Source organism: Enoplosus armatus, chromosome 20, assembly GCF_043641665.1.
Source record: "Enoplosus armatus isolate fEnoArm2 chromosome 20, fEnoArm2.hap1, whole genome shotgun sequence".
Lineage (NCBI taxonomy): Eukaryota > Metazoa > Chordata > Actinopteri > Centrarchiformes > Enoplosidae > Enoplosus > Enoplosus armatus.
In genome coordinates, this window is record NC_092199.1 from 7,505,820 (window position 1) to 7,533,224 (window position 27,405).

Here is a 27,405-nt window from a genome sequence, read left to right on the forward strand (position 1 = left end):
ATGAGCAAGGTTGCAGTCTGAAAAGAATTAATTGAGTGAATTATTACTACTTGCAAAGTCTATCTGCTGCGACAGGCATTTATCTTTTTCAATAAAGTGCTTCATTTACAGAGTCACTCCAGAGATGAGAGAGACTGTGTCGAATAATGGCACGCTAAACCATCCTAGCGTCATTAAATAGTAGCCTCAGAAGTCGAACTGCCGAGCCTAATGCTTGTGCTCACTGAACATGAAGTCAATCACCGCATGAGAGGAAAGCAAGCATGGGGGATTTTATGAAGTAGTGTACCCAAATATTAACAGGCAAATCTGGGTTTTATTCACCCAGGACCTTCGATATCTGCAGATTCATTTGTCCAAAGCAACTTACAAGAAGTGCAAAGTTGACAGGAACAAGAGATAGATGTCATCAAAAATTAGAAGCAACTAAAAGCATGTTTGGTGCTGCAGTGCAAGTGCTAGTTTTTTGTTTGTTTTTAAAGAAATAAGACATAAGTGTGGTGTCGAAATGTAGCCTGAAAAAGTGAGTTTGCAGTGACTCTGCTGTCCTGGCGTAGGTGGGCAGTTCATTCGGGCAGACGGGCATTATCTGTTACTTTGGAAAACCCACAGACCTCCAAGAGTCACTATAAAACAGATCCCCAATGGATGAAGCCCACAAGACTTTTTCCTCTAGTGCCACCAGCAGGTTGACATTTCTGTTTTTAGTGAAATGTCTTGAAAAACTACTGAATGGATTCATTCATGAGTTTGGTGATCCCCGATCCCTGAAAATTTTACTTTGTCCAATATTTTAGTTGATGCCCACAAAATTAATAACATTCCCATCAGCCTGAGCTGTACTTTGTGTTGCTAATTAGCAACTGTTATCATGCTAACACACTTAATTAAGATGGTTAATGCTGATTTCTAGCAGATGTTGGCATTATCATTGTGAGCACATTAGCATGCTGATGTTAGCTTTTAGCTAAAAGCACCGCTGTGCCCAAGCACAGCCTCACAGAGCTGCCTGCGTGACTGTAGAGTCCATATTAGTATATTGGGGTGGCATCAGAGACAGATTTCCTAAACACCTAGGAAAGTAAAGCTATCTGCATGGTTAGATGCCACTAGAGGTAGAGGTAAGTTTTCTGTATGACATTTGAATTTTTCCTTTTTTTCCTTTCATGTTCAGAGTGAAACAGTCAGGGCAGCTGGAGGCCCATGAAAGCCCCTGCAAGCCTTGTCCTGTTACTGCCTCCTCACCTGTATGTGGCTCTGATGGACACAACTACGCCTCTGAGGTAAAAGAAAATGTCCTGCACCGGCACCTCTCTTTGAAAGCACTCTGCTTTTTACTTTACATAATTCTTCTTTTGCTTTATTACTGGATTCTGCCACCATAAAGACCCTGAAAAGAAATGGAAAGTGCCTGTGTCATCGTTTTGAATAATGAGAGGAGTCCAGTCAAGTGCTGTTTCCTGCTGCGCTGACATATACGTGGGCGCAGCAGGGCAGCACAGTTCATCACTGCTCGCAGGAGGACAAGTGCACCGGCTCAACGTGGCCTATGATTAATGAGTGGCGTTGTTTTGAGTGGCATCACCGTACACCGGCCGCTGCCGGGACTCTTTATTGATTTATGTATAGTTTTTAATTTTGACCTTGCATGAGAAGACAGCGGAAAATGACAGCTCATTCTTGCTGTCTTTCTCTAAGTGCAGTGTCTCATCTGAATGAGCAATCTCTTTTTCCTGCGGTCACCCCCATAAATATTTTAACTGTGTCTCTCTCTCCTCACAGTGTAAGCTGGAGCAGCAGGCCTGCCTCACAGGCAAAGACCTGAACATCATGTGCTCTGGCTTTTGCCCCTGTGCCACAGCCTCCGTTACCATGACGAATACTGACACAAAACGTGGCAAGTGCCTTTTCTTCACCGTCTTGTTTTTATGCATCTTCATTTTGAGATTCACACCTCCCTGTCTGCATCACTGTCATCCATTTCATGAGTCAGGGTTTAAAAAAAAATTGTTATGATGCACTGGTGGCCACACACATAGCATACAGTCAGTAGGATAGGATTTTCTCACAGAACCAATCAAACCAATGCTCAACGTTTGGGATCAATACTCACCAATTTCAGAGATTACTGTTATCCAAATGTCCCCCATGTGGTTAAACTGCTCTTTCAATCATGTAGTAATTAATTATTTAGAGTGTACACTATCTATCACTGCAGCCAAACAGTATTGATTGTCCAGGCTCTTGGGCACGTGAAAATGCCAATTGATCAAAAGGATGAAATGTTACTCCTGTTTTTCATCTGTAGCCTGGAAGAAGTGCTTAGCCTGAAACTGAAAGTGGATTTTTATTGGATAACAGCAATTTGCTGCTGTAGAGGTAATTGAGAAATAATGTTTTCTTTGATTAGCGGATCATACAGTTATGAATGACAGCATGGAAATCCATCAGCACACTTCAACAGCTTTACAGTGAGGGAAACCTGTGTCTTTTATTCTGTTTACTGTACATCAGTAAGAGCCATATAAAGCAGTACTGAGACCCTGTCTGCCTTTTGGGAAGGTGAGTCAGATTGTTGTTAAGTGTCTGCCAGGGTTGTGAATCCTTTTTCGCACCCTCAGAGAGCTGCACTGGCCAGGACCTGGCAGACCTGGGCGACCGCCTGAGAGACTGGTTCCAACTCCTTCATGGAAACGCGAAGCAGAATAACTCTGGAAAGCTCGCAGCTGGCACCGCTTCAGGTGAGAAACTCGCACACTGGCTTTATTCTCTGCCGCTTCCAAATATATAACTCAATTGTCTATGCAAAGGAATGTAATGTGAAAACAAAGAAACTAAGTACCATGCAAATTATTTCTGACAGCGCTGGACAAGAGCCTTGTAGCCAGCTGCAAGGACTCCATCGGCTGGATGTTCTCAAAGCTGGACACCAACAGTGACCTGTATCTGGACCAAGCTGAGCTGGCTGCTATTAACCTGGACAAGTACGAGGTCTGCATCCGACCATTCTTCAACTCCTGCGACAGCTACAAGGATGGGAAGGTCTCTACGGCGGAGTGGTGCCTCTGCTTCTGGAGGGAAAGTGAGTGAAGGGCTCTTCACTGAAGAGAGCTGAGGCTATTTCGAGTCCGATCTCTAAATGGACAAAATAATAGCCAGGTTACATCACAGGGAAATAGAGGGTATGCAATGACGTCACTTTAAAAACAGGCCTGCTATGGCTGCTACGAAAAGGTATAAACAAATCTCGAACAACTAATCACCAAATTGTCTGTAGACAGTGAAATGTGACCAGACATTTGTCCTGACAGATATTCTCTATTTGTACCTTGACGGCAGGGAAGTGCCGACACCCTCAGAGGAATAGTTTGACATTTTGTGTAATATATTATTCACTGTCTTGTTGGGAGTTGGATCAGAACATTGGTACCACTCCTCAATACCTGTTAAGTATGTAGCTATAATCAGGATGCGATTAGCTTAGCTTAGCATAAAGACGGGAAAAGCAAGGGGTAAAACAAAGGAGTTGCGTCATGTTAGTTTAGAGATGCTGCTATTTTCTTTTTGTTTTTATATCCCCTGCTTCTAGTGTTTATCTTAAGCTAATCACCTCCTGGCTGCAGCTCCATATTTATCCCACAGATATGAAAGTGATATCAATCTTTTCACCGAACTCCCCGCGAGAGCGAATAAGCACATTTCCTAAAATGTCAAACTATTCCTTTAACCAAGTCTGAAAGCCTACAGGCAGTTATTTTAAAGCAGGATTTGTCAGTCCCATCAACATCTTCAGAGCGCAATCTGTTTGTCTGTTGCTTCTCTTCTCTTTAACCTTTGGCAGTTGAGTACAAACTCATCTATTTTCCACCGCCTATCCAGGTCCAACAATATTCCCAGACATGATCAGCAGCTCTCCTCCCCTGCTGAGAGCAATCTGGGCAAGAACTTTTTTACCTGAGTCATCTGACAATTTGCCAGAATCACTATCTTTCCTTCTTGGTGGCTTCACTCAAACTCTGCCCACAACTGAGTTTTATCTCTCTACCATGCTGCAGAAAATGCAGTCCTTACCTGAGTTAGGGTTCCCATGTGCTAACCAGGCCTGAAAAGCCTTTTTTCACTCTGATTCTATGTCCTTCCCTGGGATCCAAGAAAAGTTCGAGGAGGCCTCAGCCAGACATTCCCAGTTCACCCTCAATACACGCTTACTTGGTCTGTCCGGTGGCGTCCTTCACCACCTGATTCAACTCACCACACACACAGATCTGATCAGTCCATCACTGATCTTTTACCTCAAGTGTTCTGGTACCAGGTACATTTATGAACTATGCTTGAACATGGTGTTCCCTGTGGACAGTCAATGATTAGCACAGAAGTGCAATAACAAAGCATCATTGTGTTCAGATCAGACAGACTGTTCCCTCCAATCAACCCCCTCCCGATTGCTCATCAGCTTTCACCAATTTACCAACATATTTATTGTTTTCTTACGTATGAATGCACAATGGCAGATGTTTTGTGGTGATATCAGGTGCATACCCTCTCATGAGCTTTTATGAGGTCATACAATATCCCCACATCTTAGTGCTGTAGGTGTTTTAAATGTCATTGAACATTGAAACATGGTTAAAGGACTGGTTTGATTCAATCTCGTTATTTTGACGTAGAAATGTCAATTGAGATCACAGTTCTCTATTTCAAGGAACAAAATTAAAAGCTTGTTTCATAGAAGTTGAAAGCAGATTACTAGAGTTACATGGCGACACCATGAGTTGGATTAAGAGAAATGTCAAGCAGCATGATCATAGATTTGATCTTAAAACCCCTGGTGTGCTTGAATATTCATTTTTTAAATGAAGCCTCCTTTTGAAGTCATGTTCCTGACATTTTATGTGTAATTATCATGTTGTTAAAATGTAAAATGATCAGGTGTCTCCATGGATGTTATCTCACTGAAAACCTACACCCACAGTGATATTTCAGCTGTGCACATTTGCACCATTTGACCTTTACTAAACAAATACAGGATATTCCTGGCAGTGACCTCATTTGCACGCCAATTATCCCATTGATCAGACATTTAACCTGCAAGCAATAGATTACATTGACTCCCTAATCAATTCTTCATTACTTGCTGATGATATTTATAAACTACTTCACACTAAGCCATTAAGTTATAATGGTTTTATGGTAATGCTTTGGAACATGTATAAAAGTATTTCCCTTTGTGACTGAAATCTCAGAGAACTGATAACGCTCTGTGAATTAATCTACTTTGTGCACAATACACAAAAGAAATGCTGTGAAGAAATATTTCTGTGAAAATCTACAAATACATTTTCATCGCCTTGAGGGTCAATACAAAGTCTCTTTCTCTTCTTTGTTCCTGTTTCTATCTATTCTGGAGGTCCAGCTCATGCCCTTGTCATTCTCAGACTACATCCATATGTTCTTTCACCTAAGCTCTCGACAATCGATCAGGCTCTGAGGGAATGAAATATGAGACTTCTTAAACAAATCAATATGGCAAAAAGTATAATTATGAAGAGCAATGATTGAGATAACGTTTGGAGGGGAGCAGTTTTACGTATTGTCAGTCATCACTTTTCTTCTTCTCTTGGTCCTCACAGAGCCGCCGTGCCTCGTTGAGCTGGAGAGGATCCAGGTGCAGGAGGCGGCCAAGAAGAAGCCTGGTAAATGCATTTATAATAACAGTGCCGTGAAGTTCAAGATATATTTGATTGAAGATTTTTAAACCCTTCCCTTGCATAGAAACACCTTCCAGTGACAGGAAATCACCACTGACTCACTTCAGATCCTTTCAAAGCCACATAGTTAGCCACGAACCGCACCGTCTGGCTGGCGTGTGCCCCCACACTCGCTCCAGGTCTCTGGGCGTTCTTACGTAACAAGGTGCCTGGAGCAGCAGGCGAGAAGCTGGAGGAGGCTCATTTAAGAGATCACAAGCACACAGCTAGGATTAGGCCCTAATCAGGCTTGGGGGGGGGGGGCGGATTAGGGAGCAGCGCTGACTTTGGGAAAGAGCAGGGCTAACGTGCCCGTTTGGCTCCCTCAGAAACCCCATGCTACAGTACCTACCCAGCGTGCTCAACATGCTTCACAGCTGCTGTTCAAGTCTTCAGCTTCAGCAACCCAGATATCCCATCCCCCGAAGCCCACTTGTGTCATTGCTTGTGTTTCCTTTAGTTTTCAGGATTCGGAGAACTTCCCTTTGGGTTTGATAAGAGTGTCCCGATGGAGGCTGAAACAGTGGAGCTCTGTCACAGAGACTGTCACCACATTTCTACATGCCGCTCTCACAGCATAAGGAAACACACTACGCCAACATACTGTATGAAATCACATCCGCCAGCAGCATATGCACGCTTGTATAAAACAAACAGGGAAGCTTCCTCTGTCTCCGGGGTATCCTCTGCCAAAAATCTGCCTCTCCATCCTGACTGATGGACTTATCACAGCTTCACTAAGGCGTGCTGGTGTTCTCGTTTATGCTGCGCTCATTTCAGGCATCAGCATGAGGTATCTCTGTGTGCTAAATGTATAAATATTTAACAAGTAGGTGTGTATGTGTGTCCTTGCAGGGATGTACATTCCCAGCTGCGATGAGGACGGCTACTACAGGAAAGTGCAGTGTGACCAGAGCCGAGGGGAGTGCTGGTGCGTTGACCAGCATGGTGGAGAGATGATGGGCACCAGAATCCATGGCAACCCTGACTGTGGTAAGGGGGGGGGCACACCGTACACAGCAGGAAGATCCATCTCATGAAGTGATTGTTTGTCTGTAGCTGAGTCCTTGAAGTCGCATTTTCTCAAAACATGAAGAGATTTGCCAGTGCAGTGATTATTTCAACTAGTTTCCTATGCAATTCAACTTGTTTCAAGTATTTTTAGTTTAAGTATTCTGTTGTATTTGGTAATATAAACGCTTTTAGAAACTTCTTGAAACAAGTTGATTTCTATTTAGATTTTGCAGGTTTTTTCCACTTGTTTTAAGAACATTTTAAAGGTTTTTTTGGGACTCAGATAGGAGGAGAAATAACAGCTGCACCCATTCAAAAACCCATGTTGGATCTCAGTATCATGTCATGGTTATTTTTATTGATTAATTACTCTCTCAATTATTCTTTTGATTAATCAGTTAATCGTTTAGTCCATAAAATGTGAGAAAATTGTGAAAATGCCCATCACAAGTTCTCAAAGCCCATCTTCAGATTCCTTGATTTGTCTGACCAACAGTTCAAAACCCAAAGATGTTCAATTTACAATCTTATATATCATTAAAAAACAGGAAGTCTTCACTTTTGAGAGGCTAAAACAAGCTAATGTTTGGCATTTTTGCTTGATAATTATCTGTCAGTCAACTAATCAATCAGTCATTCCTCTTGTGTTATTCCCTTTCCAGATGAAGTGGCAGGATATTCTGGAGATTTTGGGAGTGGAGTGGGATGGGAGGATGAAGAGGAGAAGGAGGCAGAGGACAACGGCGAGGAGGCAGAAGAGGAGGAAGAGGAGGAGGGCGAGGCAGACGATGGAGGATACATCTGGTAGAACTGTCGGACCCCACGCGGAGAGCCGAGTCACAGCTGCTGGCCTGAAAATCTACAAGCTTGGCTGTCTTCCTCTCAGCAAAAGATTTTGGGATCGGACTGGGGAGGCATGGAATTGTGTATCATCCTGGTGGGATATGTGGTGCTGGTCAGGTCCAGGGATGAGATGATGACCAGTTTTTGTCTTAGATATGTGTAATTGCTTCATTCTCCTCTCTGTTTTTTTGAGCAACAGAGCTTTTTGTTTTGCCGTCCTTAAAAGCAGGACCCACTGACGACAGCGCCATAGGTAGCTAAAGTCCATCAGAATTCCTATCTTGTCCAACCGCCATCTATGCATTTAGAGATTACCAGTAATTTTGTATTGTGTGAACAATTGCTTGAGTATTAGAGCCGCCGTCCCACTGGAATGACCAGAGATCAGAATTTAAAGGAATAGTTCGACATTTTGGGAAATGCTGTTGTTTGCTTTCTTGCCGAGAATCTCATGAGAAGCTCGATACCACACTCACGTTAAATGTGAAGCTAGGAGATGCTTAGCTTAGCTTAGCATAAAGACTGTAAACAGGGGGAAACAGCCAAAACCTCTAAAGCTCACTAATTAAATCTTGTTTGTTTAAACCACACAAAAACACATAAAAATGGCACATTGCGTTTTTATGAAGCGCTGGACTATTCAGGAAGTCACTGTGCCAAGGAAAGAAAAAGTAACCATAACTAATATATAATAAATGTTTTTGTAAAGATTATGCTGGTAGATAGCTTTTGATAGCTTTACACAGAGCCAGGCTAGCTGCTTCTCAGAGATTTATAGCGAGTTTCAGCTCATTGCTTAGCTGTCCGGCCCACAACTTTACTGTTCTGGTTCACTCTCACTGCTCTCATAACGGTTCACAGCTTGTTTCCGCTGCCCCCAAGTGGCCAAACAAATCAGTTATTGCAGCTTTGAGCTAAGCTAAGCTAACCGTCTCCTGGCTGTAGCTTCATATTTAGCGTACAGACAGAGCACGGTATTGATCTTCTCACCTATCTCAGATTGGTAGCTAATAAGCATATATCCCAACATGTCAAACTATTCCTTTAAAGACGTTCAGTGCAATGTGGTTGTGTATTTCCAAACTGATTCTGTATATACATCCAGTGTAAATGATCTGTGAAGCAGGGTTACTATGGTTTCAAGCTACCTTTATGCTAAAGGTGCACCACAGCTCATAGCAGTTTTTAAATCTTACATACTTTTACGAATTAAGTGGATACACACGACTATACAGGACCTACATTTCCAGTTGAATTACTTTTATTGAAAAATTGTAGAATGTACCTTAATGACCCCGAACTACACCCACAGTAGAAACCACTAGTCGCTCTCCTCTGCTAACTCATGTCAAAGAATGTGCCACGACTATGTTTTATTTTGAGTTTGCAACTTGAGAAATTGTATTTTGTGTTTATAAAAAAATGTGTGCATTACTTGAAGTTCTGTGTGTATACTTGAATTCACATTGTAATTTTTGTTTTCTATGAGAATATTGTTGCCATGTTTTCATTCATGCTATCAGTAGGCCAGACATTTGGTTGTTTTTAGTATTGCATGTTAGTAAATAAGAATGTACTTCTCGGCTGAGCACTTTACTAATAAAGGCACTGGAGCCAAACTGTAAGTCGACTTTAATCTTTTCCAACTATTTCAGGGATTCAAAAAATATCTTTCCCAGACAGAAATTAGATTGAGTTTCAAGTCACACACCATCTTATATTTAATGATGAGTAGATAAAGCTAGATAAAGAAAGGAAACTCTGTGCTGAGGTGCCTGTGGGGAAATTAAATGAATTCCTAAGTTAAAGGCAGGTTGATTGTCTTCACTGTGGGAAGGTGGTCACAGACTGCAGCGCTCAGCAGATCCATATTTTCACATTTAGCTTGTGCTCTAAAATCGAGCATAAATGGACTGACTGTTTTCAGTAACACCCCAGCCTACCTTACATGGAGTATTTTGCTCACAAAACATGAGCTGGATGTGTAAATATGAATATTTTGGAGCACAGAACGGTTTTCTTGTGACCTTTGGGTCCCCCACCTGGTGTATGAAGCACTGATTACTGAAGCTTATTACAGCCAAGGCCTGTAACGACTGCCATTACATGTGATTATATTTAACAAGGCATTAACGAAATACAATTTCATCATCATCTACAATCACGGAGTCCGCTGTGGAATGAATGAGGAAGTTGAAAGCTGCAGAGTCTCCTCTCAGATGAGTCTCTGACAAGCAGATGGGGATATTTTGGTGCTCAGCTGCCACCTCATGCTAGAAGAACAAATTACAGCAGAGTGGTAACCAAATGGCAAACCACTAAATGACCACAATGTGAAAGGCAACACTGTCAGAAGGGACATGGATGATATCATCTGCAATGAATGGATCTGAAACAGTCCACTTAAGTACACTTAGCAATCCTTCAGTCAAAAATAAAAGTTCTTAAATTAAAAGTAAACCAGTATTAACAGTAAAATGAACTCAGCTATGGTAAATTACTAATGCTTTACCATATACTTGTAATTTCTCCAAAACTGGAGATACAAAGAAAGATTTAAAGCTCTTCTAATAATAACTATTGTTTAAATTTTTAGATAAGGTCCAAAATGCATTGTGTCATTGAGCAGAAACAAGGCGACATGTTTGAGATACAAAATAACACGAATAGCAGCCATATTACATAACATAGTAACAGTAGTGGTACAAAAAAGTGCAATATTTCCCTCTGAAATGTAATGGAGGAAAACTAGAAAGTCTCCAAAAATGGAATGGAGTACCAGGACCTCAAAACTGTATTTGAGTAAATGTGTCAATACTTATTATACTAAACTTCATTTATACACCATTTTTACACGATGCTCTTGATTTTAGCATAACAAGACTAAGCGTAATAGAGCTGAATGCTAACGTGCTGATGCTAAGCCGGTATAATGTGTACCATGTTCAACATCTTAGTTTGGGTTGTTGGACACAGTTATCACACTTGAATGCGGGAACCAAATGTCATGGTAATATATGCAACAGTCACTAAAAGCCAAAAATGTCAACCTCACGGTGGCCCCGGAGGATGAAAATTGTGCCAATCCATCCAGTAGATGTTGAGATATTTTCAGCTTTCTAACACTGACAGGGTAATTGGGGTAATGCGATCACTTCTCTTGGAGTAAAGTATGAAAAGCACTCTGCAATAGGTGCAGTTGGTTGATATTACAATAATTAAGCCTGGAGATAAAAGCATCAACAACTTCTTCTACATCTGAGAATGAAAAGAAAATCTAAGTGATGTGCCAAAACAAAACATGATTGCACCACTTGAGTCACTTGAGCATCTAATGAAAGGTCTGAATCAAAAAAAGGACACCAAGATTACAGCTTTCTGGCTTCGCATCGCTTGATTAACAGGCTGCTAAGACAACACACGAGATACAGAGACTATTCCAACATTAAATCAAGTGGATATAATTTGGATGTCAAATGGAAAACCAGCCTCAAAAAACAAATTGATGTAAAACACAAAACAAATGCAAAAGTTTGAACTCCCAAAAAGTCAATATTTAGGAGGCATCTTTGGCAAATGCCAGTCTTCAGCCTTGCAATTTTCCCTCCATCCTTCATTGGACCCATTCCTTGGGACTTACTTTATTGGACTTTATTGGTCAAATAATAAACATATTATTGGATTGCAAATCCATGTTTTCATTTTTGCATTTCTACTAACTTTCAGTTTCTACTATTTTGTTTTGTGAGTGTATTTCATTTGGAGAGATTTGTTTTTAAAATGATTAAATGCATTGTGATTAAATGTTGTAGTGAGCTTCTGTAATTAATAGTGTTGATGTTGAAGAGAGACCATTAAGTGACCCAAGATAGACAACAGAGTGGGGCACTAGAGGACGAGGCTCCCCCAAACACAACAGAGAATGACTTTCCACCTCTGATGTCTGGATCTTTATCTTGACTTTGTCCTGAGACATCTCTCCTCTCTGGTGTCATTTGCATTTTTTTCCCCCGTCAGGCTTAAAGCGTGTAGCAGACGCTGAGCAAATGATGTAATGTGACAAGCCTTGAATAATGTAGCGGTGCCACTTAGGCAGTTTCTTTAAACCCCTCAAGAGAGAAAAAGCTGGTTACCTTGAACTAATGAACAGACAAAAAGACATACAAATGACATGAGGCCAGTTGAGTCAAAAAAAAAAAGAGCCAGTTTTATTACAATATTTGAACCATTCATCACATAGATCACTCTTTATGTGTGGATGTTGTCATTCAAGGTGAAACTTTTTGGACAGATAATTGCTGCAAATATTATGTCAAGTTATAGTCAGTTATAAATAACTCCAGTACTTCATAGTGTCAGCTAAATGGCAGTTACTGTACAAACATTTACATCCGTATTATACATAATTTACAGGGGTTCAGCGACTGCTACAGAACACTGTTCAAAGGAAAAGCAGCTTGTTTACATGCACACTATATCTCAGTAAACACTCAAAGGTTCCCCGTATAAAACTGTTTCATACGTATCTTTTTTTAGCTCAGTCACAAATATCCCTGCATATATTAATAAACAGAATATTGAAAACGTTATCCTGTAAACATGGGATGTAGGAAGCAGTAAATGGGGTACAATGATCACGTTTCTGTTTCCAGCTTCTCATAATGAGAATACACATTAATACAGCTCATTGTAAAAATGGAGTGCACTCTCATATCTTTTCAGATAGTCAAAAAGTACATTCAGTGTGTTGCACAGCCTACATGCTGATTACATGCCCATATATTGCTCAGCTCTAGAATAAAGGAATAAATAACGAAGTAAATAAATTATAAACAGGCTCAGATCTACATATATTCTTTCCTACTCTCAGTTACAGTGGAGTAAGATTGTCTCTGCTACAGTACAGTTGGTCATTCTACTTTATTGCTTACTGACATTTTAAGGGCGACGCATTATTACAGCCTTCGTGATATAATAGAGCAAGGGTCGTAAAAGTTCTGTATGAACGTTTTATGTTTGAGGTCTGTGCTGAACACCCCAAGTCAAAGATAATGAAGACGTATTTCAGCCCGACTAACACACTTCAAATTAGCTGCCTTCAACATGTAACATCACATACAGGAGAAGCTGCAACTGCAAATAAACAAGCCAAGCAGATCATTCACAGCACACTCATCAGTGAGGGGTTCAGTTTGACTCACTTTACTCCATCATCTTTGCCTTTATTTGCGGGACGTGCTGTCTTTTCTCCTTTTGGGGTTTCTCAGGGGATTTGACGTTATTTTGGCTCAGCACGGAAGATATCATTTGTTGAAGTCCAATCTCTCTCCCTGCTAATCCCGAAGTCATTAGCATACATATTTGGCTATATGCTTTGAAGGCGGTGGCTGCGTAGCATTAGATTAAATGAACTAAAATGAATCTTCTGTATTTAATTATTTGTCTAATTTTAAAATCTAAACTCCGCCATCTAAATCCGACATCTGACAGGCATTAAACTACCCACCACAATCACAGCAGAGTCTTTCATTTTCATCACTTGCTTCCTAATAAATTCCAACTAGAGCAGTTGGTCTGAAGCAACACTGCTGTGTACATATCTACATTCTTGCATAATGTATGACTGCTCATGTTAGAACTCACATAAATAACACACACACACACACACACACACACACACACACACACACACACACACACACGCTTACACACACATAAGACAGTTCACAATGAACCACTTTTAAAAGTTTGCATAGAAACCTTTAAATCCTGAATAAATGCTTTAAGTATTAAAAAGAATATGCTCTTAATAATACTGTTTGAAATTTGGGTTGATTGACACCAGCAAAGAGGCAAAGTCTTTGTCGTGCTTCATGAAAATGTGTCAAGAAAATCCCTTCTGGTTAAGCTTCAGTCATGCGTGTCAGTCGATGTACTGTGATAACCATCTGAAACCTTCCCCATAGCCTTGTTTTTTCAACACGCTGCACATGAAAATCTCCAGCGGTCGGGCGTTCAGCTCCTTCAAAGACACATTTCCCTGTCGATGACAATACCGGTCATCAGGCACACGTCAGGACATGTGGCCACACACACAGAGAGATCATTTTCTTTATGTGAATCAAAAAAAGGTCTACAACACGCCTACCTTTCCAGTAACTTGACCATCAAGAGCAAAAGCTCCTCTCAGCCCTCCTTCACTGATGGCCTCAGGACGGTCAATTTTATTACCCAACACCAACACTGGTACATTGACGATGGTCTCGTCTCCTAGGAGAGCCTAGAAACACAAGAGCAGCACAATTATCATCAATGGACTGTTAACAGACAACAGTTGGCGTTGTCTGTGTGTGTGTGTGTGTGTGTGTGTGTGTGTGTGTGTGTGTGGGGGGGGGGGGGGGGGGGGGGTGGCAGCTTGTAACACTAATGTTTAATCTTACATCGAGTTCAGTCTTGGATTCTGTGAGCCTGTCATGATCTGCACAGTCTACAAGAAAGACGACTCCATTCACAGCCGGCAGGTAGTTCTTCCACACTCTGCGAGCTGTGAACAAAGGAAAAAAACAGCTTGTGAATTTATCAATAAGCAATTCAATATGATAGTGAGTGTCCTTCTCAGCTTGTAGTGCAGCAGCTTTAACTGGTGAAAATTAAATTGTATCCTTTATTGTCTCTGTGTTTACAATTATAAAGTGACACAGTCTGCATTTAGTGGTATATCACATGTCCTACTGTCTAAATTAATATGTTTTACTAAATTTATTATTATTATTATTATTATTATTATTATCATTATTGCTAATTAGACCTCCAGCTGGGAAACTATAAAACTAATAACAATGATAATGGTGTAAATTGCCCCACCTTAACAGATTCAACTAAGCTAACAGGAGAGTGAGGGAGCTGTCAATCAAGGACATCTACACGCCCACAAAGCTCATGCTAACGTATTGCATGCTACATACTCAATCAGTATGTAGTGCATACTGCGCACTACACGGACGATTAAGTATGCCATTACCAGCAGACTGTTCACACAGAACTAGCTGATTTGAATTACACGTCAGCGCTGCGGGGGCTACAGAGACACCATGTGGCAGCCATGAGAACTGTGATTGGTTAACTTGCTTCTGTAATCTCCAAAATGTTTCTGATGACAGTAGAGATTAGTGACAGTGAAGGCAACATGGAGCAAGTTGACAAAAAGGCTCAGTAAGCTTATGCTTTTCAACTGACAATTTACAACAACGGTAATAAAATCTTATTTTGTGATCTAGCAAACCTATTTCCAGTGCAAACCCTCTCCTCCCTACAATATTTTCCTTTTGATTCACAAAATTTATGAAAGTATTTGAACACGACAACTTCTACTGTGGGTGAATGAGATGACCTGATGATGTACAACACATCCATGTAGAACAGAACACTTGAGCTGAGAAGTGCATCCTACTTTACAATGTGATATTTCACCAAAATCTGTCGTAGTGGCAAAAAGCAGTGACAACCATCTCTTCTCCTATAGTGTGGTGTTATTGGAGAAGGCTCTCACCTTGTACATGTCCTCCCAGATCAAATGTAGTAAATGTCATCCCACCGATGGTCAGCTCTTCAGAAGCTTTAAGAAAAAAAGTGATTATTCAAGTGATTTTTTTAGCACAGTGAGAACAACAAGGCTGGAACTCACAATACAACATGATCAAGATATTCTGGCCACATTATGATATTCGGTAATTCTGCGATCTGGCATATATTGCAAAGACAATCATCCACAATAAATAACTATGTCTATGTAACTGAGGAGGAAAAGGTGCCTCCAAATAGATTAAAAATGATTCAAAAAGAATAAATCAATCGGGTCGTATTTATTTACTGTATAATAAACTCACATGAAACAGCATGCACAAAAACATATGGCAACTTTGGCCTTCAATAACAAGCTAACCCATCTATGTTCTAACATGTCAACAAAGGATGGCACACTACTCTCCGAATGTCTCCTTACTTGGATGCAGCGTTGGCACGTGTTGGCCAAGTCGGTCATCTTTCAACATGTGTAGGAGTGTTGTTTTACCAGCATTGTCCAGGCCCAGGAAAACCAGCTTCCCACTCTTTTTGTACAGACCTGGAAGAAATATTTCACAAATTATATGGGTCAAAGTCCTACTTAATCCCAGAGGTAGAACATATCCAATATAATAACAATAACTTCAGTATTGTACTGCCAACGTGTCAATAATTAACAACAAAAAGTACCATTCTTCAAAATAAGCTTTGATTAAGTGCTGGTGTTATTGCTGCTTCTACAAAATAGAACATTTGAATACTTTTCCACCACTTTTAAATTGTTGCAAAACTGCAGACAGTACTTACCTAAGAACTGTAAAACACTACTAAACCCTCTGTAGATCCAGTCGAATAAAAATGACATCTTGACGGTATTTGACTGAAACAAGAAAGAGGTCAGATTACTACTACATAATACTGCACTGGGTGACCAGAAAAATAAAAATACCTGCCTTGACACTGTATCAGTGAGGTGTTTGTTGAGTTTGAGATGATGTATTGCATTACTTTATACTGTGAGGTGTTTGTAGTATTTTTGCTCCTACTTATCTGCAAGTGAGGTGGACAAAATACTAGAAAGAACCATCAACATAACCAACATACATCCAGTAGTCTGTTACAACATATTTGCAAAATTATAGGCCTTTAACTAAATGTGTTTCACCTGTGCTTTTCATACTATGACAAGTGAAAATGGTCTATCATTGCATCACATTACATCACTCATCTGTGATATAACACTCACACGTGTAGCAGGTGGCTAGAGGTAACGTTACCTGTAAGTAACATGTAGCTAATTCATAGAACTTAATTGATCATTTAGATCCAACTTAGCTAGCGCCTCCAAATACCTGTATTCATTATTAACGTCTTCGGCTGTGATAATGAATCCAGCTCAAAGGACGCAACAGGTCCGATGACATTATTTATTAGATTTGACAATTAGCTAGCAAGCTAACTTATATTCCTATTCAACTGCGCTCCTTTCAGCTGTTCCTTCGCTATTTGCTACAGTGTAAGATGACAATTATAAACGCCGACAGTGTAATGTTCCACCATTCAAAAGCACTGAAGCACATTTGTAGCCATGTTTTTGTTGGTATTTAGCTTGTTTCAGAGTGCTAAGTAAACAGACATAACGGAAGCGTTAAATAACGCTTTCTAGCTAGTTAGCATTAGCATGTTAGCTAATGTTAAACCTCTGGTACTTTCTAGAGTCTGATCTCATGTGCGTTAGGGCAACGTTTAACGGACTACTGACTGCGCGTAAACTAATTATTAACTGGTGTCAACAGCAGTATATGTTCTATTATGTGTTTACATCAAAATGAGTCTCCAACTTTAGCGTTAGCTGACTTACCCCTCGGCACTGACCAGCAGCCCAGCGCTAAGTAGTATCGGTGGTCTCCTTGGAAACAGTCAGAGCGACGCCTCTTCTTCTTCGTGTTTTAGAATTCAGCGTTTGGCGTCCAGTGTGTTGCAGTAGCGCCATCATATGTCAAGTCAATGATAGATAATCCTGTCCACATACAGAGGACTAATAGAGGACTAGTAACTCAGCGTCGATATATGCACAGAACATGTCAACATCTTATTTTAACTCTACTGCTAAAACTTAATTTTATTCTAAGTATTTTACATTATTTTTTGGCAAAGTCTTCATTCAAAATGAGATGCAGCAACAAGAAGCCAATTTTAAGATTTTTTTCTTAAGGATTATCTCTGTAAAAATAAATAAATCTGATGTGTATTACTTGTATTATTTGATACTAATCATAAAAGTAGTCTTTTCATAAAATGATATGTAGTACAAAGTTGCCACGTATGCAATGTTCCAGGAAAACAACTAGCAGGTGTTGGGGCTCATGAAGATAAGACTCATTATTGCTTGGATGTCTCCCTTGGAATGTGGGAGTTATGAGATAGAGGTCAAGGTAATATGAAAGGTCATTCTGAGAGGTCTCTTTTCCTTACCCTAGATGGGAAACAGAAGTGTACAGACTCGTGTGTTATAGTAGGACCCCATGTATGCCTAAATGTATAAAAGATGAGCTTGAACAGTGTTCGAGGCAGCAGTACTGATTCGGCTACGGGCGCTGTACAGGTCAAGATGCGCATGGCTGTTGATCCTGATCTTTGATGCAAATAAAGAATATTATGTGAAAAGTCAGTATCAGCGGAGTTTCCTTCCATCATCGGATCATCGCCTACATCTGGGGAATGAAGAAGAAATTAACAACAGAATGAAACATATAAACAAAAAGCCCTGAAATGCTTGAGATGTTTATCTGAATGCAGGATTTGAACTTTGTGACAGTAGGATAGTCAATATTCCTCTAGATAGTATTAGAAATACATATCCCCCACCCTCTCTCTCTCTCTCTCTCTCTCTATATATATATATATATATATATATATATATATATATATATGTGTGTGTGTGTGTGTGTGTGTGTGTGTGTGTGTGTGTGTGTGTGCTTAAAATTTTATCAAAAAACTTTATTCTAGCATTGAACTACTAAAATTACTTTTAAGCACATTTAGAACAAAAGTAAATTAAAAAGACTGTCATGCAGTCACAGGAGGTATGATTTTATCAGGAGAACAGATAATGTTTTTATCCCATAGCTGCATAAGAACAATTTTAGCTGCTGTAACCATAGTTTCTACCACACTGTAAAGTCCTACAGTGCTTATTATAGCTTATTGTTTAATTGCAGCCTACAGAAGAATCCCACTGGGCTTATCCACTTATAGCCAAAGACTTTAATAAATCATGTGTGCTGTTAAGTAGCTATTACATTTTATAAACTAACTAAATACATCATTTATTGACATTGCCCAGAAGCAGCAGGGCAATTTGTTGTATGTCTACATGAATTATTAGATGTATGTGTCTTATTTCAAAGATTAGAGGCAGATTGTGATTTCTTTCAGCCTGTCTTTTCCCATCAGACACCATTATCAATATTCTGTGGGTAAGTTCAGTTCTATGTGATAATGACAATATATAATAGCGGCAAGAAAATCAATACAATACACAATATTTTGGGATTTAGAGTGGTTTATTGTTATGTTCTGCCAAGCCTGAAATTATAGTCTACTATCCAATAAAATAAATGTTATATTGTGTCACAATCACACAACGAACAGCTTTGACAGCAACAGCATCAGACACCCAAGTGTGAACAAAGAAGTAAATGTGACATAAAATATAAATCCAATCCATCCAGTTCACGCGCTGGTTTGATGTGTTGAAATCAGATGAAGGAAGAAAGAAGTGAAGGAAGGAATGAAGGTTTCTGCTCCGGCCTTTCTTCTCACTTCTCATAGTAGAACCATTTGTCAACTGAAAAAAAAATCAAGCATATTAGATTTCCATTGAGTAACAACATAAAGTTGCTGCAATAAAACAAATACATGTAAACACTCACCTGAACTTGGAATTGGATCTTCAGCTCCAAAAGCACATGCCTGTAAGAATTAGCAAAATCATCAAATGATGCTATTGTTGCTAAACAAACGTACTTTGGAGGTTTGGATACATTTGTGTAGCTTAGATCTTTTGGACTCATGTTGGGGGTCTGTTTTCTACTTTGTGAAAGCAATGAAATGCTGTTTTTTGTTTGAACAAATAACCCATATGTTGCGAAATGAATCAGTTGGAGTGAACTGAAAGAAATCGCCTTCAGCATCTCTCTGTCGTCTGCCGCTTCACTAATGATCCTCTCCTTTTGTATTACCGGGTTATACCTCACGCTGTTATGTGTATCATCTCTAGTGTCATTAAGGAAAGGATGGTTGTAGACCTTTAAGCTGCTAACACAAATGTGAAAATAAAACTGACTTACAGACTTAACCACAGCCTCTGCGTCCCCAGCAGAGCAGCAGAACGGACTATCTGAGACACCGGTGTTCATGCTGATTCAAGGAAGAGATACAACAAAGGAAACAATTTCAGCTTTAAAATAATGTTCTTTCCCTAGAAGCACTTCTCAACCAGAAGACTGTTAAGAGACCTAGAAAGGCATATATTCACAACGTCAGTAAGAAAGTATTTAACAGTCCATTAACTGAGCAGCTGCAGTTTATGTTCTATTGTCAGTGCTCGATAATTATCTTAGGGATGTTATGGCAGGAAATAACACTAATAGCATTTGTCACATATATCATATATATGTCACATAGCCTCGTGTTTGCATAATGAAGCATAAGATTAATTCTGAATATGTTTAAACTCACCAATTTAACTCGCCGGCGTTGGTCCTCTTGGAAATCAGTGCCTTCCAAAACTCATGGGTGCTCTTGACTGTTTTAATGGCAAAGTCCTGGAAAACACAATTTTTATTCACAATAACAGACAGATTTTCCTCATCTCCTCAACTCCAAGAAAGCATCAACATACCAGGAAAAAAGTATAAAGTAGATATGCTCAACAGAAAAGATGAAGCAATCTAAAAACATTCGATATCTCACCTTCCCTCTGATAATGTTTTTTTAATTTGATATAAACTTAAGTTTTCCTTTTGCTTATTGATTTGACAGAACTGAGCAGAAACAGATACAAAAAATGTTATTTTGATAGACTAAAGTTTAAAATATTTTCTATTTTCTATTTCTACCCAAATACTGTGAATACAGGTTTAAGAGACGTACCTTGTCCTTGAACTCTCCGTTGAAAGCAAACTGGTTTTCAGGTTTCCCATCGGGAACTTTGTATCTTTTGAACCAATCAACAGTTGCCTCCAGGTATCCAGGCTTCAGTCGTCTTACATCATCAATACCTGCAACGAATAAACAACAAAGGAGAGCTCTAAAAATTCAGAACAACTTGTGTAACTGATGACATGTTTCTTCTTCTACTGCAGGTTATTTGTACTGTTAAAGTCGGCGGCTTCAGGGTCCTCAGTATTGATCACAATGACCTTCCAGTCTGTTTCTCCCTCATCGATCAAAGCCAGCGTTCCCAACACCTTCACTTTGATTATTTCTCCTCGAGAGCACACCTGAGAATCAAAGACACATTTTTGAAAAAGCTGCAATGAGTTGAATTTAAATCTGTCGGAGTTGTTCCAGTACCTTATTTCCTATGTCACATATATCAATAGGATCATTGTCTCCACAGCATCCTGTGTCGCTGTCCTTGTGGTTGGGATCTTCCCACGTCTGTGAGATGAGAAAGCACATGTTGGATGGCGCAGAGATATTGTCTGGTTTCCTGTCATTTGAATATCGTCAGAGTAGGACTTGCCTGTGGAATGGCTCCATAATTCCAGATATAGCCTTTGTGAGGAAACACATTCGCTACATAACGAAGATTCCCCTTCTTCATGTCTTGTTTCAGTGGATTGAGAGGATCTTTGGTGGCAATCTGATAAACAGGTGGCCGAAACAAAGTTACATCAACGTACTAAACAGAGAGAGGCCCTGACCCACAGTGTGGTAACTGTTTTATTAAAAATCATATTTAACTGGAAGAAAAAAGTCAAAAAAAACAAAACAAAAGACAACATATTAATCAAAACGTTATAGGCTGGCTACTTTATTTTCTTATCATTTCATTTACTCATCATTAATGTTTCAAATCCTGAGATTAAACACAGCTCTATGCCCATATGCATTATAACAAGTACAGGCAATTACAAATGGTAACATAGATCTCTGAGTAGACGTATTCTTCTTTTTGATGTACATCTTATGTACACACTTGTCTTATTTTACAAGAGCTTCAATTTATGAACTGAGGAGGTGACACGCATCAACATAATAAATGAATACATTGATATTTTGCACAACTATGTATATATACCTCCATCTTTGCATTTGTCCATCTTGGAACCTCCACAACGGCATGAAAAATATTCTGCAAGATGATCAGAAATACAGTTTTGTCACAGGAGGATGAATTCTCTGACCTGTTTTAAATACATTCCTATGAAACTTATCTTACAGTGATTGTAGACTGAAATGCAGGATAAAAACAGGCCCAAAATGGACTCTCTTGAACCTTTGATGTGAACCTTTTTTCACCATAAAGGCCCAATGTTTTACAGTGCTAATTTCTGCCTGAACTAAAGGTACAGATACTGAAGTCAGTTAAGGTAACACACTGACTGTGGCCCCCGGGTGGTACAGGGGAAAACATCTGTCCACCACTGCAGACAAATTGGCCAACTAGCGTTGACACTGAAGCCAAAACAGCAACAATAGCTAGGGGAATAATAATAATAAATGAAAACAAAGCAGCACAGATTCTGTCAATAAAGCCTAATGTGACTCATTTTGGTCACCTGGAGTACATAATCTTACTTTTGAAACTACAACTGACAGCAAGCTTTTGTTCTCCAAAATGTACAAATATTAAAACCTGCAGCCATAACTGAGCCACATGATGCTCACCTCTGCTTCATTGGCGTAGATGGGTATGTCGTGGAATGGAGAGATGTATTTGCCCCCAGAGTTTTCTTTGGAAAGGAGCGATGCATTTTTTGAGCACAGATACAAATTCAACAAGAACTATATAAGATATAAGACAGTGTGAGATCCCTTCATGAAGCTCTATGATTACTTGTCAATACAGCTATTACAGTAGTTATTTCTAGACAGCTACAAGTTAATCAAGTCACTATTACACTATGCACAATCAAGGAAGGGAGAATTCCCCACAAACACACAAACTAGTTCATTCAAAGAGCTGCTCTTACTGAAAAACACCCTGTACTCCTGGGTGTTCGGCCTGCCCCTCTCCTCGATGGTAAAGCTCATGTCTGTTGCTGGTTTCAATCTCTCCCTCTGTGGTCTGAGCACTGATTCAGGAGGACTAAGAAGATCCTGACTGACGGGCCGTCATTGAGACGGAGGGAGTAGGCATGCGCGCTGCTTAAGCCAAGGGTTAGAGACCTGACCAGTGCATGTGACAGCAGGGCTGCTGTGTGAGGAGTGTAAAGGCCAAATGACAGAGCCATGCTGGCTTCTGTATGTTCCTGTAAACACATCCAATATTTTGGCATCTGTAGCAAACAAGAATAAACAGAACAGCAATCAACAAGTAATCCTTTCTTGTTACCTCTTCAGTCTGGATGTGAAGTTTTCTGCCTTCTTGGCGTGTGAAATGACTTGTTTTCCATTTCCCTCTTGTAAGCTGCGGCTCTTGAGAGCTCTTTTCAGACAAAAACAGATGGAGCCGACTGGCGTTAGCTGTAAACCAATTAACAAGGCGGGATTAGGTGGCGTGCCCATGTTGTGACTTTTTCCGCCCCTGGAGTTCCACTGTAACTATTTGATAACATACTTATGGGCCTATTTTTAGAATCATTATGTGTAAAAAAAAATATGTGGCTTCAGGTAGCATTGTATTTTGATGGTAATGAATAGCACTTTATGGTACAAATGTTGAATAATTCTGTTTCCAAGTAGCCTACCATTTGTGTCTATATCTGTCTGTTAGCTTTCATTTTGAGCTTTTGTACAAATGTTGTTTTGTCTGAAAATGTTTATGTCAAAGTAAGGCCTGTAATTTTATTGATTGAAAGCCTTTTCATTTATGACATAGGATAGCTAATTGAGAAGCTAATTTATTTTTGCATCATTATAGATCTAGGTTAAAGAGAAAAATATACTCACACTAAATGCTCTGCCATCTTTGCTGTGGGTTCAAGCTGCGGAAAGTGTTCAGGTGTGGGAACTATATTGCTTTTAAAACATACATTACATTTACCAACGTGCAGTATAGTTTATACATATTTTGCCATCGTGTTAGTAACTAATTGACCATGCCTTTTTTTTTGCTATTGCTCCTTGTTCTAAAATTACAGCTATTGATGATATTATCAGGTCAATTTATAATTCAGTGAATTAAAATACAACAACAGCCTAAACACATGGTGCAATTATAGATAAAGACAGATGTAGTTTGTAAATGTAGTGTTACGTCAAGTACAAATGATTAACAAGGGGCTGATTTTAGACCTAATTAAGATGCCTCCCGCCAATAGAGAGGGGAATATCTATAACTGTACACTAGCAGTGACATGAAAACAAATGACAGCGGGTCAGAGAGCAGCATGATGCACAATACATGGTCACAGCCCGGGTAGCAGAGGAGTCATGTGACACTGTAAGCCTGCCGCCATTCTTCTTTGGCTGACTTGTAGGTACTTAAGAGTCTGGCATCCTACCCTGACATAACATCATTTTAAAAAGGCTCTCACACAGAAAGGGGATTTAATCATTACTGAATGCCTCACATATCATAATGCTACCTCCCTCTTCTGTGTTGATGTGCCACAGAGGCTCAAAACAGCGAGCCCAAACATCAGCTCAGGTAATCCAGACTCGGCACTGCTGCTATTTAAAGAATTCTTGAAAAGCCTGAGCAAAAATACTTTGAATCGTTCTATTGTGGAGTCTCTGTCACCTGCAGCCTCGATCACAGACGCAGGGTTTAAGGGCTTTATCAGTGTTCATGCTGCTGTCTGTACTTTCTCTCCTACCAACTTGCAACTGGTGACCATATAATTTCACATTTAGCTTGTCTCTCCGATGGATTTTCTTCTCTATTACGAGCGTGAATCCAATATAAAACTACAGGAGAACATGTACCTATTGTTAAACCATTATTTTAGGCCTATATCTACATACAGTGTAAATGTAGGGAAGGACATTTCTCTTCCTGGATCTGTATCCCAGCCCACCCTGTTATTTTCTAAATATGGTTGTGAACGTGGCCCCCAATGACTTACTAAAAAAAAGAAAAATAATTGGCTATTCGGTCACCAAGTGAAAAATAATGACACAAGACTGCAGTTTCCAGTGTATAATCTTTAATTGAAAAAACTTTTTTATACTATCAAAAGCAATAAATAAGTCAACATTCATGTCTTTTGTCTCAATTGAGACAAAAACATGTCAAATGGTGTATATGATTTCATCTCCGAACATCAATTTCAGCTCACTGTAGTTCATACAGAGAGGCTGCAGGGTGTGGTCACCAGCAGGACTGACAAACTCAATCAAGGATGACAGCCATCTTTACACACGTCTGTTTTCTTGTCTCTAGTAAACCCACTGTGATACCTTCAGTTCAATATGTTCAAGTATTGTGTTTTCTCTTCTCTCAGGCACACGGAAGAATCCAACTTAAGTAGTTAAAGGCACACACGCATGCAGTCTGTAGGCAGGTAGATGTATTTTGTAGGCGGGTAGACGTATTTTAGGACTCCATTGTTGACAAAATGTCAAAATTGTGGGGAGATTGTAGAGCAGACTGAGTGTTGGAGTCCAGAGGGTTTGACTTCACGTTTATCCACTTCAGCGCTGGCATGTCGGACAGCTTCTCCACTGGTATTTCTGTGGGACAAAATAAAAAAAAGAGAGTAAACTTTAGCTAAAACCGAGCCATGTAAAAATATACAACCCCATTGTGTTCATATATTATTCTTACCGGTGATGCTGTTTCCCTCCAGGTTAATCCTCTCCAGTGTGGCTATTTCAGTGAGCTTATCAGGGAAGATGGAGAGGCTGTTATTAGCCAGATTGATGCTGGTTAAATGCTCCATTGATCCCACGTTGTCAGGCAGTTTGGTGAGAACATTGCCTTGCAGGTCCAGTTCTGCAAGAGATTTTAAGACATGAGTAAATCGAGGGGTCGCTTATCTGTTCTTTCATCGCAGCATGAAGACATCCATGCAACAATCATGAGGCGAGCAGCACGAGAGATCAACAGCATACAACAACACAATCTTTTCCTGAAGATTGAGTCCATGAAACAAGTTGCAGAAGTGTATCATCCGCTACCTCTCAGCTGAGTGAAGGTTGAAAAGAACTTGCTGGAAATGGCCTTCATCTCATTGTCAGCCAATGTGATAATGCGGATGTTGTCTGAGACACTCCTCAGGACCTTGAACACACCGTCTGGGAAAGAAATGAGCTTGCAGTTTGACAGATCTGCAGAGAAGAAGAAGAAGAATGTTTATGAGGATTATGAAGCATTAACACAACAGGAGGGATGTTGAATATCTATAATTAACAAACACTTTGGGATTTAAAGCTATGCTTATTTGAGCAAACACATGTAAGCATACATAAGCTCTGTTGCCACCTGCTGGTGAAATCTGAAATAGCATCAACCAGAATATTCAGGGCTGCTCATACATATGCTGGGAAACTGCAGAAAGAGCGAGTGAGAGACAGAGAGAAAGATGTGTGAAGAGAGTCTTACCCAAACTATCTTTCCCCTCCTCTACAGTTGCATTAATCCTCCGGGCCACATTTGCGACTGCCTCAGCCATTTTTCTGCTGTGTCTGTACCTAAGGGAGGTCATGCAACAATACTCTTAAAAAAAGTTTTTTTACATGACAAGTATAACAGCCACATAATAAATAACAGTATATAATTACAAATGTATCCAATAAATTGACATGAATATTTCCTGGAATATGTACTGATATAATTCACTTATGTAAATAACAATACAACAATGCAAAAAAATACCAGTCTTCATTCAAAACTGTAAGGTTTTCAAAAGTACAAAAAGTACTAATTTAGAGGAATTACACCTAAAATTGGAGACAATAAATAATGAGAAGTGTCCACAAAATGTTTGGGATTTCTAAAGTTTCAGATCAGTTGAAGGATTACACAGCAGTACTCTGTAATCAGCGATGAAAAGTAACTCAGTAAGCGATTAAGTCAAGTAAATACTTTTGCTTTTGATACTGTAAGTATATTTTGATGCTAATACCTTTGTACTTTTACCTAAGTAAAATTTTGAATACAGGACTTTTACTTGTAACAGAGAATTATTACACAGTGGTATTGCTACTTTTATTCAAGTACTTCGTCCACCACTGTCTGTAATACTTAATACTTAATACAAGTTTATTCGCTGGAGTTGAATGAGTTGAATCTACCAGTCAATGCAGTCGTTCAGTCAAATGCAATGAAGGTAGAAAGTCTCCCTAACGTGAAAATACTTGTGCCAGTACCTAAAGCTTGTATTGATGTTAGTTACTTCTGGTTAACTTAAGTTTTAAACCAACGTGAGACTTGACCTAAAACAGCAATTGAGGAACACATTTCCTTCCTCTACAAGATCCAGTGTAACGTAAGGTATAACTAAGTCAATATAGAATAAGCTTTAGGTCTTCCACAGGCCGACACAACCGGATTAATACAAACCCAGCCTGGTGAACTATAGATAGCCATTATTTCAGTACTGTTTCATTAAAACCACGCAAAGAAGCCACTTACCCAAACTAGCAGCTACTGTTACAGAGTCTGGCAGCTGCCAGAGTTAGCTAACGTTAGCTACTGCCACTCAACCACAGTCAAATTTGGTGAGTGTGTATTTTTAGCCCCCGGAGAGGGCAGTTCACCTCAATGTTACGCTAACGTTATTCATTAGAAAAGTAAGACCCATTAGCAACTCCTCATATAGCAACATTAAACACACTTTGTGAAATTCGTTGTTGCTAAGCGACAGTTAGGAAGTAAGGTATAAGCTAGGCTACTAGCAAAACACTGGCTAGGCAATATTTGAACAACCAATTCATGAGTGTCAGTCCTGCGCTTTCAAATTGCAGACGATGTCGCTCAACGTAAGTAAACTAAATAAGCAGTAAAAAAGCAATAACTTAATTTATTAAGTAGTAATACTTATTATTACTAAAGTAATACGTTCAGTCGGCTAATATTGGGTGACAATTTATATCCAGGTTTTTAAAACTGGAATATTTT

At 39.6% G+C, this 27,405-nt stretch overlaps 4 protein-coding genes across 4 annotated transcripts in view; 1 reads left to right on the top strand and 3 right to left on the bottom strand.

Annotated features, from left to right (window-relative positions):
• Positions 1-7,569, top strand: part of LOC139303469 (testican-2-like) — a 36,405-nt gene extending 28,836 nt beyond the window's left edge. Inside the window, exons 5-11 of the mRNA XM_070927302.1 lie at positions 1,175-1,283; positions 1,783-1,897; positions 2,622-2,741; positions 2,864-3,082; positions 5,631-5,693; positions 6,603-6,740; positions 7,424-7,569. Coding sequence (XP_070783403.1) covers positions 1,175-1,283; positions 1,783-1,897; positions 2,622-2,741; positions 2,864-3,082; positions 5,631-5,693; positions 6,603-6,740; positions 7,424-7,569 — 910 coding nt within the window. The remainder of the gene's footprint in view (positions 1-1,174; positions 1,284-1,782; positions 1,898-2,621; positions 2,742-2,863; positions 3,083-5,630; positions 5,694-6,602; positions 6,741-7,423) is intronic.
• Positions 7,570-13,527: 5,958 nt separating this feature from the next.
• sar1aa (secretion associated, Ras related GTPase 1Aa) lies at positions 13,528-17,043 on the bottom strand. The gene is made up of 7 exons (XM_070927306.1): positions 17,029-17,043; positions 15,975-16,047; positions 15,607-15,726; positions 15,154-15,219; positions 14,045-14,148; positions 13,753-13,884; positions 13,528-13,644 (listed from the first exon to the last, which is right to left on the bottom strand). Exons 2-7 carry the CDS (start codon positions 16,030-16,032, stop codon positions 13,528-13,530), a joined length of 597 nt encoding a protein of 198 aa, XP_070783407.1. The 5' UTR covers positions 16,033-16,047; positions 17,029-17,043.
• A 1,945-nt stretch (positions 17,044-18,988) lies between these two features.
• On the bottom strand, positions 18,989-22,433 carry ppa1a (inorganic pyrophosphatase 1a). Its single transcript, XM_070926973.1, has 11 exons — positions 22,373-22,433; positions 22,068-22,132; positions 21,478-21,531; positions 20,920-21,039; positions 20,748-20,834; positions 20,548-20,674; positions 20,325-20,452; positions 19,911-19,996; positions 19,520-19,589; positions 19,103-19,142; positions 18,989-19,017 (listed from the first exon to the last, which is right to left on the bottom strand). Exons 1-11 carry the CDS (start codon positions 22,431-22,433, stop codon positions 18,989-18,991), a joined length of 867 nt encoding a protein of 288 aa, XP_070783074.1.
• A 2,107-nt stretch (positions 22,434-24,540) lies between these two features.
• Positions 24,541-26,983, bottom strand: lrrc20 (leucine rich repeat containing 20). The gene is made up of 5 exons (XM_070927459.1): positions 26,920-26,983; positions 25,888-25,976; positions 25,464-25,613; positions 25,111-25,278; positions 24,541-25,016 (listed from the first exon to the last, which is right to left on the bottom strand). The coding sequence occupies exons 2-5, from the start codon at positions 25,955-25,957 to the stop codon at positions 24,880-24,882; spliced, it is 525 nt and encodes a 174-aa protein (XP_070783560.1). The 5' UTR covers positions 25,958-25,976; positions 26,920-26,983; the 3' UTR covers positions 24,541-24,879.
• Between the last annotated feature and the right edge of the window lie 422 nt (positions 26,984-27,405).